The following is a 22197-nucleotide window of genomic DNA, read 5'->3' on the forward strand; positions in this document are numbered from 1 at the left end:
TTGAAGAGACTGTCTTTTCTCCATTGTATATCCTTGCCTCCTTTGTCATAAATTAGGTGACCATAGGTGTGTGGGTTTATCTCTGGGCTTTCTATCCTGTTCCATTGATCTATATTTCTGTTTCTGTGCCAGTATCATGCTGTCTTCATTACTGTAGCTTTGTTGTATAGTCTGAAGTCAGGGAGCCCGATTCCTCCAGCTCCGTTTTTCGTTCTCAAGATTGCTTTGGCTATTCGGGGTCTTTTGTGTTTCCATACAAACTGTGAAATTTTTTGTTCTAGTTCTGTGAAAAATGCCAGTGGTAGTTTGATAGGGATTGCACTGAATCTGTAGATTGCTTTGGATAGTACAGTCATTTTCACAATGTTGATTCTTCCATTCCAAGAACATGGTATATCTCTCCATCTATTTGTGTCATCTTTAATTTCTTTCATCAGTGTCTTATAATTTTCTGCATACAGGTCTTTTGTCTCCTTAGGTAGGTTTATTCCTAGATGTTTTATTCTTTTTGTTGCAGTTGTAAATGGGAGTGTTTTCTTGATTTCACTTTCAGAGTTTTCATCATTAGTGTATAGGAATGCCAGAGATTTCTGTGCATCAATTTTGTATCCTCATACTTTTCCAAATTCATTGACTAGCTCTAGTACTTTTCTGGTAGCATCTTGAGGATTCTCTTATGTATAGTATCGTGTCATCTGCAAACAGTGACAGCTTTATTTCTTCTTTTCCGATTTGGATTCCTTTTATTTCCTTTTCTTCTCTGATTGCTGCGGCTAAAACTTCCAAAACTATGTTGAATAAGAGTGGTGAGATTGGGCAACCTTGTCTTGTTCATGATCTTAGTGGAAATGCTTTCAGTTTTTCACCATTGAGGATAATGTTGGCTGTGGGTTTCTCATATATGGCCTTTATTATGTTGAGGAAAGTTCCCTCTATGCCTACTTTCTGGAGGGTTTTTCTCATAAATGGGTGTTGAATTTTGTCGAAAGCTTTCTCTGCATCTATTGAGCTGATCATATGGTTTTTCTCCTTCAGTTTGTTAATATGGTGTATCACGTTGATTGATTTGCATATATTGAAGAATCCTTGCATTCCTGGAATAAACCCCACTTGATCATGGTGCATGATCCGTTTAATGTGCTATTGGATTCCGTTTGCTAGTATTTTGTTGAGGATTTTTGCATCTATGTTCATCAGTGATATTGGCCTATGGTTTTCTTTCTTTGTGACATCCTTGTCTGGTTTTGGTATCAGAGTGATGGTGGCCTCGTAGAATGAGTGTGGGAGTGTTCCTCCCTCTGCTATATTTTGGAAGATTTTGAGAAGGACAGGTGTTAGCTCTTCTCTAAATGTTTGATAGAATTCGCCTGTGAAGCCATCTGGTCCTGGGTTTCCGTTTGTTGGAAGATTTTAATCACAGTTTCAATTTCAGTGCTTGTGATTGGTCTGTTCATATTTTCTATTTCTTCCTGACTCAGTCTTGGCAGGTTGTGCATTTCTAAGAATTTGTCCATTTCCTCCAGGTTGTCCATTTTATTGGCATAGAGTTGCTTGTAGTAATCTCTCATGATCTTTTGTATTTCCGCAGTGTCAGTTGTTACTTCTCCTTTTTCATTTCTAATTCTATTGATTTGAGTCTTCTCCCTTTTTTTCTTGATGAGTCTGGCTAATGGTTTATCAATTTTGTTTATCTTCTCAAAGAACCATCTTTTAGTTTTATTGATCTTTGCTATCATTTCCTTCATTTCTTTTTCATTTATTTCTGATCTGATTTTTATGATTTCTTTCCTTCTGCTAACTTTGGGGTATATTTGTTCTTCTTTCTCTAATTGCTTTAGGTGTAAGGTTAGGTTCTTTATTCGAGATGTTTCCTGTTTCTTGAGGTAGGATTGTATTGCTATAAACTTCCCTCTTAGAACTGCTTTTGCTGCATCCCATAGGTTTTGGGTTGTTGTGTTTTCACTGTCATTTGTTCCTAGGTATTTTTTGATTCCCTCTTTGATTTCTTCAGTGATTTCTTGGTTATTAAGTAGTGTATTGTTTAGCCTCCATATGTTTGTATTTTAAACAGATTTTTTCCTGTAATTGATATCTATTCTACAGCATTGTGGTCGGAAAAGATACTTGATATGATTTCAATTTTCTTAAATTTACCAAGGCTTGCTTTGTGATGCAAGATATGATCTATCCTGGATAATGTTCCATGAGCACTTAAGAAGAATGTGTATTCTGTTCTTTTTCGATGGAATGTCCTATAAATATCAATTAAGTCCATCTTGTTTAATGTATCTTTTAAAGCTTGTGTTTCCTTATTTATTTTCATTTTGGATGATCTGTCCCTTGGTGAAAGTGGAAAAAAAGAAAGAAGATAAAGTAAAATAAAATAAAGTAAGATAAAATACAATAAAGTTATTAAAGTTAAAAAATAATTATTAAAAAAAATTAAAATAAACAAGAAAAATCATGAATCTTGCTCTCAAAGTCCACCTCCTCAATTTGGGATGATTCGTTGTCTAAAGGAGGGAAGGAAGGAAGGAAAGAACGAAGATAAAGTAAAATAAAATAAAGTTATTAAAATATAAAGTATTTATTAAGAAAATTTTTTTTTTAAAAAAAGGACGGATAGAACCCTTGGACAAATGGTGGAAGCAAAGCTATACAGACAAAATCTCACACAGAAGCATACACATACACACTCACAAAAAGAGGAAAAGGGGAAAAAAATCATAAGTCTTGCTCTCCAAGTCCACCTCCTTAATTTGGGATGATTCGTTGTCTATTCATGTATTCCACAGATGCAGGTACGTCACGTTGATTGTGGAGCTTTAATCCGCTGCTTCTGAGGCTAATGGGAGAGATTTCCCTTTCTCTTCTTTGTTCTAACAGCTCCCAGGGGCTCAGCTTTGGATTTGGCCCCGCCTCTGTGTGTAGGTCGCAGGAGGGCGTCTGTTCTTCGCTCAGACAGGCAGACAGGATGGGGTTAAAGGAGCCGGTGATTCGGGGGCTCTGGCGCACTCAGGCGGCGGGGAGGGAGGGGCACGGAGTGTGGGGCGGGCCTGCGGCGGCAGAGGCCGGCGTGACGTTGCACCAGCCTGAGGCGCGCCGTGCGTTCTCCCGGGGAAGTTGTCCCTGGATCCCGGAACCCTGGCAGTGGCGGGATGCACAGTCTCCCCAGAAGGGGGGTGTGGATAGTGGCCTGTGCTCGCACACAGGCTTCTTGGTGGCGGCAGCAGCAGCCTTAGCGTCTCATGCCCGTCTCTGGGGTCCACGCTTTTAGCCGCGGCTCGCGCCAGTCTCTGGAGCTCCTTTAAGCAGCGCTCTTAATCCCCTCTCCTCGCGCACCAGGAAACAAAGAGAGAAGAAAAAGTCTCTTGCCTCTTTGGCAGGTCCAGACTTTTTCCCGGACTCCCTCCCGGCTAGCCGTGGTGCACTAACCCCCTGCAGGCTGTGTTCACGCCGCCAACCCCAGTGCTCTCCCTGCGCTCCGACCGAAGCCCGAGCCTCAGCTCCCAGCCCCACCTGCCCCGGCGGGTGAGCAGACAAGCCTCTCGGGCTGGTGAGTGTCGGTCGGCACCGATCCTCTGTGCGGGAATCTCTCCGCTTTGCCCTCCGCACCCCTGTAGCTGTGCTCTCCTCCGTGGCTCCAAATCTTACCCCCTCCGCCCCCTGCAGTCTCCGCCCGCGAAGACTAGCGTGTGGAAACCTTTCCTCCTTCACAGCTCTCTCCCGCTGGTGCAGGTCCCGTCCCTATCCTTTTGTCTCTGTTTCTTCTTTTTTTCTTTTGCCCTACCCAGGTACGTGGGGACTTTCTTGCCCTTTGGGAGGTCTGAGGTCTTCTGCCAGCGTTCAGTAGGTGTTCTGTAGGAGTTGTTCCACGTGTAGATGTATTTCTGGTGTATCTGTGGGGAGGAAGGTGATCTCTGCGTCTTACTCTTCGGCCATCTTCCCCTCTTCCCGAGATTTTTATTTTTTTCCTAAGTGTTCTGTGTTTGCATTGAAGCCATTCATCCTCTATTAACATGCCCATTCAATGAATAATTATTAAGCATCGTTTGGGCACTCAACATTGGAAATGTGGAGATGCTGGAGAGATGGAGATCACAGTCCAGTGAGATGGGTTCCCGTACATGCATCTGTTCTAGATGGATTTCCTCCAGAACCAAGGAGTGGCTTTTCTTTCTGCTGACACTGGTCAGCTTAGCCCTCCGGTGAGTGTTGGGTCTAATTGTGGTGACATCAACAAGCTGAATTATTTCCAGAGGAAAGAATCAAGATTGTAAATGGCATAAGACAAAATATCCCAAAGTGTGTGTTCCATGAAGTAGTAATAGAGGTGAGTTGTCCTCCCCTTCCCTTTGTTTTGGAGAATGGCAGTACTTAGCAGCATAAAAATTCCCAAGAAGTCCTGCCAGAAGTCCCTAAACTCCCCTTTTTCCTGTGTTTTGGGAACTGCTGGTCAAGAATTCATGACTGAAGAGAAAAGAGTTGAAAGAACTTGAGAAGAGAACACTTGAGGGGTAACCTCGTAACTGTTTTCACATTTTTTAAGGAAAGTTAAGGTAGCAGAATCATTTACTAAATTTGGGGAGGCCAGAGGGGTGTTTAGAATACCTTAGACCACTACACTAGACCAATAGGTAGAAGAGAGATTCCAGATCAACATTAGGAGCACTGTTTTGTTCGGAACTAGTCGAAGAGGCAGTGGTCCACCTCAGAAGGGGTTGAGCTCCTGGTCGTTGGACATGCCTAAGGGGAGAAGTCTTAGGACCATTTGAATGGGTTTTTGTAGACCTTTGCTAAGGAATTGAACTAAGTGACCTTAAAGCTGCTTGTAACTCTGAGATTTTTATGAATTTCCACTTCAGGCATAGAGTAGCCTCTACTTGATGACAGCACGAGCTCATGGTTGCTCCAGACAGCAGTACGGTGGTTTTGTTGTTGACAGCAAATCCTGTGCTTTTGTTGAACCCATCGGGTAGTAAGAACAAAAGAGAAACTGAGTAGGTGGAAAAATTGTCACCTTCTGCATTTTATTTTTGGAAGGCTAGATTTTCTCTGCAGGAGTCTTCTTTTTTCTGGCCAGCAAGTCACATTTTAAAAGGCATACAAGTTTATTTATTTATTTTTATCACATGCTAATTTAAATAACGTCCATTGATAAAACGGAAGATGTGAATTTAGTATTATGAAACATTATCATTGTCAGGCTTAGTCATCTAAAATTACTTTTTCTTTGGCTCTTGCCCAAAAGATTGTGATTATGTAACTGAGAATTGGAACTTGCAATGATTCAATCATTTTCTGAATTCTCTATTACCCTTTGCAAATAGGAAGCTCGTTGGAGCAGTCCCTCTTAAGGGACATTTATTGCAGAGCAGTTGCTATAAGCTTCCATTGTTCATCCCTTAAATTCGTCCAGTCAACAGCATTGACCGAGGCTTGTAGAGGACTGAGTACTATTCTCAGCTGAGAGTCCTGGAAAAAATGAAATGTTGCAGGCTGCATAGTGATAGCTACTGCTGCAAAAATTAGCACTATGTAAAATTACAAGTTTGCCCCACACTGCTCTGATAGATCTATGATTGAAATGCATAATTTTACTCTTTTATTTATTTATTTATTTTGCGGTACGGGGGCCTCTCACCGCTGTGGCCTCTCCCCCTGCGGAGCAAGGCTCTGCACGCGCAGGCCCAGCGGCCATGGCTCACGGGCCCAGCCGCTCTGTGGCACGTGGGATGTGGGACCCTCCTGGACCAGGGCACGAACCCGTGTCCCCTGCATCGGCAGGCAGACTCCCAACCACTGCACCACCAGGGAAGCCCTACTCTTACTTCTTTAATGAAGGTTTGCAATGATGGAGAAACAGTAGGACAGCATTTTTTCAAATGCAAATTACCTTGCAGGAGAGAAATAACAAAGGAAGGAACTGCCACCAAAGGGAAAAATTAAATCTTATAACACTGCCTTGGGTATAGTTGAGACAAACAATTAACATGTTAAGGATCATTATGTCCTGTAATAACATGTTGCTTCAAAAATTTTTGTTCCTTCCACTTACAGGTCCTATCTATTTGCTGGGTGACTTTGATGTTGCATCAGGAACCAACTGTGAAATATTTTTAGTATAATTACAAATCTTAGGAAGAATCCTTATAACAAGGATTTTAAGTTGTCTGTAATCCTCATGCACATGTTAAATGACTAAAATAAGTTACATATTGATCTGTCACTTGCAAGAAATGGTAAAGTTAATTAATCAATTAGTTAAATCATTATTACTTACTGTGTACTAGGTACAGAGAATTTAGCAGCAATCAAGTAGATAAGGGTTTGGCCTTCAGGGGACTTTTAGTTGAGAGAGAAGATCCCAGACACACATAGAGGGAAGCCCCCCTATTGATTTTCTGATATATGATTTATATGTTCTCTTTCAGTTACCTATTGCTCCGTAACAAAGCGCCACCACTGTTCGCTCATGATTCTGCAATTTGGGCGGGAGTCAGCCAAGACAGCTTGTTTCTGCTCTGTGCAGTACTGGCTGGGACAGCTCGACGGGGGCCATAGGATCTAAGATGATTTTGCTCACGTGTCTGGTGCCTCAGTTGGGCTGGCTCTAATGGCTGGGGCCTGGCTGGGCCTCTCTCTCTCTTTAGAGGTCTCTCGACGTTTGGCATCTCTCACTTGCTTCGCTTGGCTTCTTTTTCTCCAGCTCATTACCCCAACTTCTTTACACTGCAGCTGACTTCCAAGGAGGCACAAAAATGGAAGTTATAAGGCCTCAGCCCAGAAGTCACACGCGGCCCCTTCCACTGCATTCTGTTGGCCACAGCAGGTCCCGAGGCTCATCCAGATTCAAGGGGGGAGGAAATAGATTTCCTCTTGGCGAGAGGAGGAGCACATGCGTTCAGGGTGGGTGGCATTGTCGGCGGTCACCTTTGTAGGTGACCTACCACGTGGTTCTTTAGGGGTGAAGAGAAATAATATCACGCCTTTTCCAGATCTGGTTCAGGCTTCACAGTCTTTGCTGTTCAGCTGTGAATTTGTCTGTCACAGAAGCAGAGGAACATGACTACCTTTGAAAGCAGCGTGATCCCTTTTAATCTCTGCTCTTTTCCTGTTTCATGACTCCGTTTGGAAAACAATTTAACTTCTAAGTCCATAGTGATTTTTCAACAGGTTCTCAGATAAAAAGTAAGCGGTATGTTTACTGACAGGATCTTTTCAAACCCTGCTGCTGCTTTGGGTGTTTATACATATAAACTACAGCTAGAGCGGATATGGAACCATAGAAGCCTTAGGGCTGGAAGGGACTTTAAAAAACATCTCTTTCACATCCCTAATTTCACAGGGTAGGAACTAAGGCCCATAAATGTTCATAATGACAATGTTAGAAATTGTATTTTCTTTGTCTATTTCAATGAGAAGGATGTGTTTACTTTTTTTTTTTTTTTTTTACAATTTTGTGAGTGTGGTTAGTAAACAGATTACCTTGGCTTTTTGTTGAGAAAATATTGAAGGATTATGCTGTGACGTTCATGCTTATAATTTTCTCCCAATTATACATTTATGCTGTAGATCTCTGAGTTATGGCGCTATAGGAGTAATTGTTGGACATGAATTTACACATGGATTTGATAATAATGGTAAGTACTGGTTCAGTGTATAAGCTGATGCTTTTATGGTCATGTTGACCATATGGATGTTAATTGTTGCTGTTATCTTTGCATAGTGGTATCATCATAGATTGAAGATTATCCAAAGCAGTATGGTTGCTGATTGAAAACTTTCCCCCATGTCTTGCTGTGATAGCTTGCAATAAAAAAATAATTGTTCCCATTGGAGATGGGGTAGAATGAAAAAAAAAAAGACCTTGTAATTTCAAGGAAATTAGCTTTGCATTTAGATCTGGGTTGCTGTAGCTGCCACAGTAGTTACAGGAATTATTTTGTAGCTTCTCTTCCTTTTATTTCTTTATTCACCATTTTGAGAGGCTCTCCCTGGAGGTGTGAGCTCTGCTCTGAAGATGATTATACGTGCTGCCAAGTTAGGCCTCAGCGAGTTAGGACTCTGGAGCTTGGCTGACTAGTTCCTTTATACTATTTCAAGGATTATGCAGTGCTTAATCTCTGTTTTTCTCTATGCTGTCATATATTCAGAATTTTTTTAGAAAGGCTATGCTTTCCTGATAATGAATAATATAGAGTATTCTATGTATCCTGATGACATTTAAGCAAAAGGAAAGAGCAGAATATGGCATAAACTAAAGAAATGATTGCCCTTTGGGAGTCATCATTTTTAATCAGAACTCCTTTCTCCTTTAACTTTGGAGTTTTATTGGAAAGCCACATGAAATCTCCGAAACTTAGGAATTAGCAGCAAATTGCGATCACATCCACATCCACACAGTTTACAGGGCAGACTCAAGAACTGCCTGGCCCAAGGCAACACTGTATAGAGGGACCTCTTTCTTCCATGTCTGTGATGTCTCTAACATCCTTTCCTGGATGCCTACCCCAGGGCCAGAGACCCTTTTGGTTCCTCTGCTTCTGCATAATTCTTCTTGTACTCCCACCGGCCTTTCCTTAATCACCTACATTTTTTGCCCCCTGGCCTCCCCTCCCTGTTAAAACGTAGCTGCCTTGTAGTCATCTGAATCCCCAGAGCTACACTTTCTGAATTGCATGTTTGGGTTATCTGAGAGGAGAGTCTTCGCTAAGAAACAAAAGACAGTAGTGGTCTCTTGGTTCTGGGCCTTTCTTCCTGGGAAACTTAAGTATAGTTCTCCCTCAGAATCTTCTGGAAGCCTTTTGGATTCTCTCTCAAAGGACGGAATCTAAAGATGGCATTTCACTCTGTAACCAATACTTAGAACAGTGCATTGCACAGTAACTATTTAATGATCGCTTGGTTAGTGGGTAGGGGACAGTGACACTGTGCTCTACCAGGGGTTGGTGGTAGTGGCATCCAGCCTTGCTGAAGAGCTTTGGATTGTTTCAGTTAACACCTTTGCTTAGGGGACTTTCTTGTAAGCCCAGTGAAGAGTTCTCTGCATAATTAAATTTAAACCAATAGTAACCTTGAGTGTAGAAGATAGTCCAGATACACCCAGACTCTTTTTTGAGGGATGTAGAGAAAATGAAGAGTGAGCCTGTAGCAAAAAAGCGTGTATAACTAATCTTCTTTTCTGTTATGTTTTGGAGATTTCCATTCTTGTTCCAAGTTCTCTCTTTACAGTAACCTTCCTTGTCAAAGCAGGACAGATGGGCCTTCCATCTACACTGATGGCTGTGGAATGATTCATAACAGAGGTTTTATGTGTCTCTTGGCTCCTGGCAACTTGGAGGAAACAGGATCCTTTAGAGCTGAGTCAGGGGCTGTGGTCGCAGGGTGCGAGTGACTCACCGAGGCTGTTCCTATGGATTGTTTGTTTGGAATTTCACTGGTAGTGGCGCTTTGACTCCTTCCATGGGCTTTCTGAAAGCCATTTCATTTCATAATTTAGAGAATATTTTGGGTCAGAGCAGGTGAAAACAAAGAATCTAAGACTGGTCAAGAATGGTACATGCCATAAGTTGATAAATCTTAAAGTATTCTTTGTTGCTTAGAAGGAAAGGACTTCCTCAGACCTCTTTCTCCTTTCCTTGCTTTTTACAATTAACCTGTGACACTGGAGAGAAGGCAGGAACTGCTTCCAGGAGTGCTCCCTGCTGCTGGAACTGTCTTTTCAAGGCTTGTTGAAGTGAGGGAAAGGGAAGATGAAGAAATGAATTTGTTTCCATAAATAATACGAGTATCTTTTAACTTTGCTTTTTGCCAGGTAGAAAATATGATAAAAATGGAAACCTGGATCCTTGGTGGTCTGTTGACTCAGAAGAAAAGTTTAAGGAAAAAACAAAGTGCATGATTAGCCAGTATAGCAACTATTATTGGAAGAAAGCTGGCTTACACGTGAGTACAGCTGTGGCGAAGGGGGCATCTTGTGAGTCGTTCTTCCTCACGAAGACACTAGCTTGCTTTAGACCATCGGTTCTCAAAGTGCGGCTCCCAGGCCAGCAGCATCAGCCTCCCTGGGGAACTTGTCAGGGATGTAAATTCTTTAGTCTTAATCCAGACCTACTGACTGAGAATCTCGGGGGTGGGGAGTGGGGAGGGGGGGGTGGGTGGGAGCGTGGGGTCTGGCAGTCTGTCTTTTCATAAGCCCTCAGGTGATTCTGATATAAGCTAAAGTTTCAAAATCACAGGCCTAAACATTAGTCTGTTCTCCTAGATTCAGATTAGTACAGAAAACGCTGTAGCAAAGATAAACAATAAAATTCTCACAAATCTACACTGTATACCATTAAAAAGATTTCCTCCCAAACTACTGCTTAGGTTTAACTCACTGAGATAAAACGTCACTCATTTGAATTAATGACTCTGAATTGGTTAAGAGTTCTTAGATAAAGAATTTTGAACAAAAGAAATGACTTTTAAAATGCTGATTTTCTATTATATATATATACATTCCTATAAAGGCACGAATGTAATTTTATACATGCTTTTCTGTGTGGAATGTTGTTCCTTTCCTTTTTTGTCTTCACCTCTACCTCCTTCCCCTTTCCCTCTCATCACTTTTATCTTCTCCACCTGTAATCCATCTCAATAACCCTGATATACTTTTTCCCATGCTCATGTAGAGTTACACACATACATACACAGGCACCTGTGTGTGCACGCACGTGCTTTTACTTCACTGTTTTCAGTGGCTGCCTGAAAGTCCACGGTGTGAATGTACTCTAACACAGATGACTAATGTCTTGTTGAGGGTTACACTGTGTCTCCAGTTATTTCTCCACAATAAATGCTGCTGCACTAAATACTCTTATTAGGTATATATTCTTTTTTTCTGTAGAGGATAGATTCCTAATGTTATTAAGAAGTTATAATATTTCATATTCCCACCAGTGATGAATGGAGGAGCATTTATGTATTGAGTTATTTACTTGTCAGTTTATGAGACCTTACAAAATATTATAGATGTTAAAATTTTTATTTGTCATTCATATTATACTATTTTCTCCTCAATATATTTCTCATCCATTGTACTTTGTATATGGTATCTTTTGACAAACGAAATTTAAATATTTCCATATAGTCAAAGGTACCTATCTCTCTTAAAAAATTGTTTCTGCATTTCCATTCTATATCATATGTGTAGTCTCCTAGCTTTTCTGGGAAGGTTTTTACTGTTTTGTTATTTTACATTTAAATATTGAAGCGTGTGAAACTTATTTCGCTGTGGAGTTTAATACGAGAGTTCACTTTTATCTTCTTCCAAGAGGATAGTCAATTGATCCAGCATCAGTGACTAAAAGACGTTTTTTTTCTTACTTAATTGAATGTTTGTCAAATATTAGAATCTCATATATACTGAGATAAATTTCTGGATTCTATATTCTATTCCACTGATCTATTTGTTGATTTCTATACCAATATGTTATTACTATGGCTCTATGGATTTTTCTGGTATCTGCCAATGCAAGCGCTGCCTCACTGTTCTTCTTTTATATACTTGGCCATTCTCAGGCAAATATACTTCTGTATACACTCCAAGATCATTTTGCCCATTCTCTACCCACTTCCCAAGAGAATCCCATTGAGATTCTAAGTTAAATCGCATTAAATGTATGGAATGACATTTTTGTCATACTCTTCTTGTTCAAGAACGTGGTATGCCTTCCCATCTGTTTGGTATTTGTTTTCGGTTTTGAAATACAATTTTTTTTTTTTTTTTTTTTTTTTTGCGGTACGCGGGCCTCTCACTGTTGTGGCCTTTCCCGTTGCGGAGCACAGGCTCCGGACGCGCAAGCTCAGCGGCCATAGCTCACGGGCCCAGCCGCTCCGCGGCATGTGGGATCTTCCCGGACCGGGGCACGAACCCGTGTCCCCTGCATCGGCAGGTGGACTCTCAACCACTGCGCCACCAGGGAAGCCCTGAAATACAATTTTATAGTTTATCTCCTGTACATTGTTTTTACTTCTTTTTTCTTTTCTTATTTTGCTGGTTTGCAGGTTAGCTTTCATTCCCTTCCCCCACTATTCGTTTTTTCTTGTAGTTTTCCATTGTATTTTCTGTCCCTGCTTTCATAGTTACAAGACACAGATTTCTCTCACTGTGTTTGACAGTGCGACCAATAATGAAGAATTGTTGATAGGTATGGATCTGCACGAAGATCTTCCTCTAAAACGCACATGCAAACCGTGTCCTCCTAATTCATCTAGTCAAGGGCACAACACCTAAGAGAAGCGGGGGACCACACAGAACTGGAGTAGGTCAGTGTATTTACACGTAGTTTCCCCAGAGTCTCTTCGTCTGTTAGTCAGGCACGTGCTCCATCCTGACAACTTGGGCTGGGAAAGCACCTGAAACCTCACTATGCCTCAAGTCTATTATACTGGGGTTTATTTCACCATTCCAGAAGAATTTAGGTAACAGTCTGTGCACTTTTAAAGGGAACGTTTATGAACACTGAGCCGGTTCTCCTGGTTCTGAAAGCGTATACAGCACCAGGGAGACCATCCCTTATCCAGGAAGAGAAACCAGACTGTATCCTTGAATAGTATCTCTAGCTCCTTTATCAGTGTCCTGGAAAGCCATTTCTCTGCCCATATATTTTAAAAATATCTACAACTGTGTCATGGGAAGACCTAAAAGGGGCGCTTCTGTGTATCTGTTTTCAATTCAGGGGTTATCACATTGTGAAAATCCATCTAGAATATATGTTGCTTCAAGAAAAGCATAGGGTTCTTCCCAGATGATGATTGAGAAGCTAATAAAAAAAATGGTGCCAGGTACCACAACAGTAACAGAACATTGCTGTTTTCTGGGGGTTTGTTTTTTGCCTTTTTTTTTTAATAGCATGTGCTAGATGTCTCTATAATTTTGTTCAGATGACTGTAGAACCTGGATAAGCGTTGCTGCTACTGATGCATAATATACTACTGTTGGTCTTTTATATAAATCTATCTATCTATCTATACCTCTCTCTGTATATACATACATATATATAATTTGAATATTTGGAAACTTTATCTGTGCTGTCAACTTTGGAGAAAGTATCCCAGTTGTACCGTGTTGGGTTGGCATTGTATAGAAATTAACAGCCACATTGGTCTAGAAACATTAAACATAATTTTTCCATTTGGACAGGGGTAACACACTGTATTAAGTTTGTAAGGTCTTATCTGCATGGGTTTGATTACAGAAACTAGCAAAGTACCTCTAAAAAAAAAAAAAGCATAGGGGAGGGATTCTAGAGTCAGACACAGCTCCAAATTTTGGTTCAACCAGTTGCACGTTGTAAGTTTTTTTTGAACTTGGGCGAGTTATTTAACATTCCTGTGTCTCAGAGTCTTCATCTGTGAAATGGGCAGCTATTTTTGAACTCGTTAGTTTGTCTTAAGAATTAAATGACTGAGATAATGTAAAGCACCGGCATGATGCCTGCTATGCAATAAGTGCTCAATAAATTGTAGTTAATATTCCTAATACTTTGTGACATACTCATAGGTATGCCATCCCAGGAGAGAACAATACAATAGGGGCTAAAAAACCAAAAAACAATAGAAGAGCAGTTTTCTTGGAGGAAGGGGAATGCACGTTTCCTGGTGATTATTATATGCAGGCATGGGAGTTAGACTTTACACTTAAGTGAAACATATTTAATCCTCATACTGGTTCTGAGAGGTGTGCATATTACTAGCCTGTTTTACATATGAGGAAACTGAGGCTCAGAGTGATTAAAACCCATGGTAGAATCTACATTAGAGCTTAGATTGGTATGACTCCAACATCACTACTGCTCCCCCCATATCATGCTCGTGTTCTCTTATTTGAAGTTCATTTTAAACCTGGGTGATGTATTGGGCGGAGACTATTCTACAACATCCATTTTGGCCAAAGTGTCAGATACTGAAACTGAATTCTGACAAATGTGTACCTTTGCAACAAGGACGATAGAAAGGGCATGCCTGTCTCAGCATAAATCCATTCAACCGTCAGAAAACAGCTTCAGTCTCATTCCCCAAGGAGAGGGGGTGGCTTCCTTTGTGGATATAAAGGGCCATGCTTTATTTTTCTGGCTCCATTTGTGGAGGCCAATCCTCTGTACCTGAACCATTATTTGCATTGGACTGGGGGGAGCTCTAATGGAGCATCAGAGAAATGGGCTGTTAGCAGCTGTTGAGTCCTGAGAGGCAAACCTAGGGCCATGGGGCTTCCCTGGTGGCACAGTGGTTAAGAATCTGCCTGCCAATGCAGGGGACACGGGTTCCAGCCCTGGTCCAGGAAGATCCCACATGCCGCGGAGCAACTAAGCCCGTGTGCCACAACTACCGAGCCTGCGCTCTAGAGCCCACGAGCCACAACTACTGAGCCTGTGTGCCACAACTACTGAAGCCCGCGCGCCTAGAGCCCGTGCTCTGCAACAAGAGAAGCCACCACAATGAGAAGCCCGTGCACCACAGCGAAGAGTAGCCCCTGCTCGCTGCAACCAGAGAAAAGCCTGCATGCAGCTACAAAGACCCAACGCAGCCAAAAATAAAATAAATTAAATAAATAAATTAAAAAAACAAAAACAGAAACATAATTCTCAACTTAAAAAAAAACACTGATGAGGGCTTCCCTGGTGGCGCAGTGGTTGGGGGTCCGCCTGCCGATGCAGGGGGCACGGGTTTGTGCCCCGGTCTGGGGGGATCCCGCGTGCTGCGGAGCGGCTGGGCCCGTGGGCCATGGCTGCTGGGCCTGCGCGTCCGGAGCCTGTGCTCTGTGGCGGGAGAGGCCACGGCAGTGAGAGGCCTGTGTACCGAAAAAAAAAAAATGATGAAAAAGAAAAAATACTGAAAAAAAAAATCTAGGGCCATATGGTCTACTGAGGTGGTCCAGAGTGGGAGCAGCCTGAGGGGTGAAGCTAGTCCTCAAACCTCTAAAAGAAAAGCTTAGGGGAACAAGGAAGGAGATTAAATTTGAGCATGAGTGGTTATAAACAGAAGCACTAGAGTCAAGAGGAGTTAAAACTTGAGAAGGTAAAACTTGAGAAGGTAACATATTATGGAGCAAAGGCTCTGGACAGAGACTGCTTGGGTTCGAATCGTTGTGAAATATGGGCAGTTCAGTTAATCACTCTTAGGTCAGGTCCATTAGAAGCAGAGCCCAAGATAGGGGTTTCTTAGATAAAAAGGTTCGTTGCAGAAGTAGTTTCAGGAGAAACCTGTAAGGTGGCAAGGAAGACCTGTTGGTTTCAGAAGTTTAGCCTCAGTTTGATCCCATAGAGGATTCTGGAGCATGAATTGCATCGCAGGAATTGTTCAGCCTGGGATAAGGGGCTGGGCTATTCTAACTGTACATCAGTCAGTTACTGAGAGGTGGGGTTATCACCTCCCAGCAAGCTCAAGGTGAGGGGATTCCCCTAAGCTAAGCTTAATCTTCCTGAGCCACTAGCAGTTACAGGACTGGGTTCACAGTCCTGGTAGAAAAGGGGATTTGGTGTAGCACCAATGACATCTGCGACACACTCTCAGCTTTAGATTCCTCATTTGTTATGCAAGGATGGTGATAATAGCACTTACCTCGTAGGAGTGTAATAAAAGAAAGAAGGTATGTAAAGCAGGGGTGTTAACTTTTGGGGACTGAAGCTAGGAGGATCCTGGGTGATTACAGAGATTAATGTTTTCTGAAGATTAGTTTTTATTCATTGGTATTGTTTGATACCTGGGGGATTGGGCTAGCTTAAAAATAAAGAGTTGGTAGCATCTGTGGCTTGAAAATTTAGAACAATGTGTATTAGTTTCCTGTTGCTGCTATAACAAATCACCACAAACTTAGTGACTTGAAACGACACAAATTTATTATTTTACAGTTCTGTATTTCTGACTGAGGTCTCAGTGAGCTAACGTCAAGGTGTCACCAGGGCTGCTTTCCTTTCTAGCTGCTGTAGGAGAGAATCTCTTTCCTTGCCTTTTCTAGCTTTTAGAGGCTGCCCACATTCTTTGACTCCTGGCCCCTTTCTTCTTCAAAGCCAGCAGTGACTGGTCAAGTCTCCTCACGTTGCATCCCTCGGACACACTCACTCTCCTAACTTCCTTTTCCTCTATTTGTACAGACCCTTGTAATTACATTGAACTCAACTGGATAATGTAGGCTAATGTCTCCAGCTCAGGATCCTTAATCGTATTTTAAATGTCACTTTTGCCACATAAAGTAATATTTTCACAGTAATTTTTTTTTATGACATAGACATCTTTATTATTATAGAGCATTATTTTGTCTCTGATGCAGGGATTGGCAAACTTTTTCTGTAAAGGGCCAGGTAGTAAATAATTCAGGCTTTGTGAGTTGTAAGGTCTCTGTTGCACCTACTCAACTCTGCCACTGTAGGAAGGAAACAGCCACAGACAATACGTATTTGAATGAATGTGCCTGTGTTCCAATAAAACTTGAATTATGGACACTGAAATTTGAACTTTGTATAATTTTCACATGCAACAAGATATTATCCTTCTTTCTATTTGCTCCCCAATTGTTGAAAAATGTTAAATCCAGGCTTACCTTGCAGCCTGTAGAAAAACACGCAGGAGGTTGGATTTTGGCTTGTGGGCCATCTTGGTTTAGAATATTTTTTTGTCCTAGCCTATTTAAGGGTTTTAGAAACAATCTTCAAATGTTTGGTAGAATTTCTTCACTGTGCTTGGCTGGTTGTCATACATATTGCAAACCTTGACCTTGTGGTCTGCACTACTTCTATTGGATTTTTGTTCCCCATGAGAACTATCCTCTGTTTAATTTTTCATGGAATTTGCTGAAGGTAAAATGGTAATGGTTGGTCTTAAAACCTTGCTCCTGTGTGGATGGTAGATATTTGGAAACATAAAGCACACTGAAAAGAATACTCAAATTAGGTGAGTTAATCAGAGAAAGTAATCTGTACCTTGATATTTCTATTTTTTCCCCATTTAACCAGAGTCACTCAGAATATGTTAACATTTTATTGGGGCTGGCTAAATTGGTGAGAATAGAGAGGTGGGTGAGAAAGAAATGTGTACCATGATAAAACAGAAGTTATGTTCAGGAGCGCCTTGCTGGGGTCAGTTTGCCATCTCACAATATGTTGTGACTACCTCTGATTTATTGAATGCAATTTTCTCTTTAAAATATGGCACTTTCTCTTGCTATCATATTTATGCCTCTTGCTGAATGACAGTTGGCTGTCAAACACTCTTTTTTTCTTTTTGTTAGGTAAAGGGGAAGAGGACCCTGGGAGAAAATATTGCCGATAATGGAGGTCTGCGACAAGCTTTCAGGGTACGCACTGCAACATTTGCTGTGATTTTAAAAATTAAACTATAAAATACCATACGGGTGCACCTCAATTTACACCACAGACATTTTCTTGAGGAGTTAGAGTTCTGTAAATTCTGTGAATTTCTGTAAATTGAATTATATTTCCCCATTGACTCTATTACATTCTATTATATGAATAGGGCTGCATTTCTTTCTTTTTCCTTTTTGGGGAGTAAAGTCACCCTAAAAGTAATATTTGTTATTAAGAATCATGTATTTAAAGGATAGTTTTCAGAAGGTACATTCAGTGTAATATTAAAACATGCTACAGAAATCTCAGGGCTAGGTTCATAGGCGTTTTCTTGAGTACAGTCTCTGTAGCCCTCCTTATAATTTTCTCTTAAAATACCAAACTTCTAAATTACGGTCAGAGGCTAGGGGTTCTCATATAGTGGGCCAGGTAAGAGTCCATAATAATGTTTTCATCATCCACTGGTCCATGGTTAAACAAGACACATAAGCAGCAAGATAAGAGGATGATGTAGAAAGACATTCATAAAGCTAAATGCATTCAGTGTAAAGACCAAGCTGTTATTCTGAGGTTATATCTTTCCTCTATTCTAGTTAAAATATACTTTATTTTATAAAATGATGATGATTGAAGATTATAGTTTTCCCTCTTACCTGGCAAAATTTAAAAAAATTGCCCATAGATTGGCCCCCAAATTTATTTCCATATGGCTTGCCATTGTGTTAGATTTGTTTGTTCCCTGGTAGGAATACAAAGAAAAGCTTTTTGGGGGAAGGGGGCATTACTTAACATGTGCCCACTTTGGCCCAGCTGCTTTGGTATCTATTGAGTGAAAGGTCTTTTTGCAGGTGAACCTGCTTCACTGTTAAGCAATACAACGTTGACTTGCATTTCCAGGTGTTTGTTTTCTTAAAGGAAAACTTGATAGGCTACATTTTGCACATGGTGGAGGATATATTTAATATCTCTGCACTGGCTGAGAAAAGAGAAAAGCCATTATTGCAGCAGATCATCTCTTCTACTTCTCTCCCCAGGCTTACAGGAAATGGATAAATGACAAGAGGCAGGGGGTTGAGGAGCCTCTCCTACCCGGCATTGAATTCACCAACAGCCAGCTTTTCTTCCTGAGTTATGCTCAAGTAAGACCAAGGAAGGGGCATCAAAGATGAGATGTGGGGCTTTGGTTTGCTCCCTAGATCAAAGGTTTGGCACCAAAGTTTAATGGCATAACTTTGATTTCAGCTGCAGTCTTATCTTGCTGCTTATTTTCTGGACAAATATCACCTTTATGTTCTATGGGACATAATTAACTGACTGAATCAAGGTTTATTGGTATTTTTTATCAAGTGGGTTACCAGCCTTGTGGTAACTCACTTGATTTTTAGTATATCCTGACTTCTTAATGTATTTGATACCATTTGTAACCATTTCTAGTGACTTGTTCTTTGGCTTTCTTGGCCCTGTGGTTTCCTGCATTTCTCCTCCTTCACCTCATTTGCTGACTATACCCCACCACTCTCAACCTGTGGGGGACCCTCAAGGCTATGTTCCCAACTGCCAAATGAACATGTGAAGACAACTAGAGCTGAAAACAACAACAACAAAGGCAAGGAGAGTCATGTCACCCTTTTGTGAGTTTAATGGGCTCTCTGAGCAGAAATTGAAAGATGTGCCCTAAATAAGGTACAATTCTGAGTTCGAGTATCTGGCCAGTGAGCCAAGTGCCAGTTGTTCTTTGTTATTTGGTTATTGCACTGGTTTATGTCACAATATGTAGCCTCATTTTCAAACAAGTCTGGGGTGGGTTGATGACGGTTCTGATGCATGGCCTCACAGTGGGCAAATCTGTATCTGTATGCTCAAAACTGGGCAAAAGTTTTCATCAGTACAGCTTTCTGTTCCTCTTTTCGTTCACTCCTCAGTAAGCTCATTCATTTCCACGTCTTCTTCGGTTGACTCTGGCTAAAGAATTCTCATCTGTCTGGGGTCTTTATTTCTTAAAGCTGACATGACAACACTAAATAAATGATCATTTATCAACCTGACATCAGCAAAAGTAGAATCAACAACAAAGTGACTTTCCTTTTTAGTTTTCTCACTTCTATCAACACACCCTCACCCTCAGTCTTTGGGTCTTCCTGGTTAAGAAACCTGGATTCTTAGGTCTTATTTGATTTACCTGTCCTCATTTTTATGACATGTGTCCCAAAAGCTGATGTTTCATCCTCTTAACTGCTCTTCAGATTCAGCCTCCCTTTCTCCCCATTACCCTATTTCGTCATCTATAGACTGTCAGCCTCGATCTCGTCTACTCTGGATTATCCCAACAGCCTTATGGCATGTTTTCCTGACCTCGGCGTCTTTCTACCACTGTCTGTCTTACATGCCACTGAAATAGCATTTTTATTTCATTACTGACCTGCCGAAAGAACTGCAGTGGCTCCCAAGTGCCCACCACATTGAGACCGAACACCTTTCAAAGTTCTCCTCAGTCTTATCCAACTCTACCCAACCGACTCTAAATTCCCATAGCTCCACCAGACTCACACTTAGCCGGCAGGTGTCCTCACTTCCACCGCACAACGTTCTGTTCATTATTGTGTCTGTGGTTTTGCTTTTGATTTTCCTTCTACAAAGTGACGACCCCCTTTGTACTCCTCCCCCTCAGATTATTCAGTTCCATCTTTACCTTCAGGATCCATGTCAAGTTCCACCTCCTCCGCATCTTCCACAAACTTCCCCAAGGACTCCAGTTCTCGTTAAAAAGAAATCTCCAACTCCTTTGCATTTATCTTCATTACCATGCAGTTGAATACTTAATTGTTATCAAAATGTAAAAGACTTTTACTTTTATCTTCATAGCTCGTACATCTTCATGCACTTCTTATTTATCCCCATAGCATCCAGCAAAGAGGCTGGGTATATTGAAGACACTTGACATTTTTAGCTAAATTGCTTGGAAATACTGAGATTAACACAGTTCAATTAAGGAGACTTTCTTTTGGGTCAGTACTGGGCCAGATATCTAAAATAAGAACACAGATATAGTTAGAACTTTCTAGAGCAGGGATTCGCAAACTAGAACCCGTGAGCCATATGTTGCCTGCTGTCTATTTTTGTAAATAATGTTTTATTGGAAAACAGCCATGCTCTATACTTTACACATTGTCTATGGCTGTTTTTGTGCTACAGTGGCAGAGTTGAGTAGTTAAAACAGAGACTTATGATCTGCAAAGCCTAAAATATTTATTATCTGTCCTTTACAGAAAATGTTTGCTGTCCTCTACTCTAGAGGACAAAGTACAAGGTCTGTCAGTTCTTATTTAGGTTCTTACTTTCTAACTTAAGGTCCATCTTAGTAGATGAAGTAAATTAACTGATATCAACGTTACAGTCATAGTTTTGAAATGTCTCCAAATAAAATTTCAAAACTATATATGACTTACTTTAAAGAGATTAAGAAAAAAATGACAAGATATTTTATATTACTAATGAGAAATTTATCTTGGAGCTTTTCCTACTAGCGGATTGAGGAGATTTTCAACCTTCTATACATTGAAATAAGTCTGCTTATAAGGAGTAAAATTATTTTCTCTCCTGGGAAGATACTAGGAAAACAGTAAGAACAAAAATGTGTTTTTAGAAATCTCATCAATGATATATGAAGCAAAGACAATACTACATAATAATGTAAGAATGTAAGAGGAAATAACATACGAAAAAGTGGGGTAAAATTGTGAGAAACAACTTCACCTTAGCTAGCTTCTGAGGAAGTTAAGTACTCCCATTACAAAAACATCTTCGAAGTCAAATTCAGAACCACAGTGACGGTTGGTTTATCTTCATCAAAAGCAATAAAGCAATAGCATTGTATCACCTTTGCTGCTTCCTGTATCCCTGTAGTTTCTGTGACCCGTCAGTTTTTCCTCAGATATTCTTCTTATCCTTCTTCTCTCTCTTCTCATTGCTACTTATTTAGTAGACATTCATTGGGAACCTTCCTGGGGCCCATAAATAATCTTCAAACTACTGCCAGATAAATCTTTTAAAAATATATATTTTTTATCACCTTTGTGCTCAAAACCAATGTTTAAATATAGTCTAAACACTGTAGCCTCTTGCTCAGGACTTCAGAAATCTGGCCCTATCCTCACCCTCCCCTGGTCTCCCATTGCTGCCCACTATGCACCACACAGTCCAGCCAAGCTGACTGTCTTGCTTTTTCTTCTCTCAGATGTGTCTTTGTTTCCATTTTCTCCTCCACCTGGAATTCCCCCCATCATATTCATGTTTCCTAGTCCTAGTCATATGTCAAGCTATATCATATTTCAAGACACAGTTCAAATCAGGATTAAGTAGGTGAGGGTACATGAACAGACAGTGCAAGGAAAGGTTTTTTCTTGTCCATGTTCCATGTCCAGCATGGGTCAGCACTGGGGCTCTGCTCGTAGTTACTACTCAAGGACCTGGGTTTTGGAGTCTTTATCTCCACATGTGCTTCCGTGGTCACCATAGGAGTAGGGAAGAAATACAAGGAAATGTGCACTGGCCCTTAATTGTAGCATCTTAAATTGTTCTTAATACTCTTAAAACTTCTGCCAGATTTTTAAAGCTTCTGCCAGGAAGTGACATATATCACTTCTGCTCACATTTCATTGGTCAGAGCAAGTCATATAGCCATGCCTAACTTCAAAGGAGATGGAGCAGTGTCCTTCTATCCAAGGCCTGAACTAGGATGAAGCAAACAAAGCACCCAGGGTGCAAAATACCTACTTCTCTTGACCATATTCAATAATGGATGATTGATTCATTTTATTGATTCAAACGAATGTGGTTAAATTTGATAAGG

General features: G+C 40.9%; 1 protein-coding gene across 1 annotated transcript in view; it reads left to right on the forward strand.

Moving 5' to 3' along the window:
- The window catches only part of PHEX (phosphate regulating endopeptidase X-linked), a gene marked incomplete at both ends in the record, with an annotated part of 195140 nt that overhangs the window by 169198 nt on the left and 3745 nt on the right, over positions 1–22197 (forward strand). Inside the window, 4 exons of the mRNA XM_082864021.1 lie at positions 7576–7647; positions 9822–9948; positions 17273–17338; positions 18383–18487. Of these exons, the coding sequence (XP_082720147.1) occupies positions 7576–7647; positions 9822–9948; positions 17273–17338; positions 18383–18487 (370 nt within the window). The remainder of the gene's footprint in view (positions 1–7575; positions 7648–9821; positions 9949–17272; positions 17339–18382; positions 18488–22197) is intronic.

The sequence above is a fragment of the Leucopleurus acutus genome, assembly GCF_964270905.1.
Source record: "Leucopleurus acutus genome assembly, chromosome: X".
Classification (NCBI taxonomy): Eukaryota; Metazoa; Chordata; class Mammalia; order Artiodactyla; family Delphinidae; genus Leucopleurus; species Leucopleurus acutus.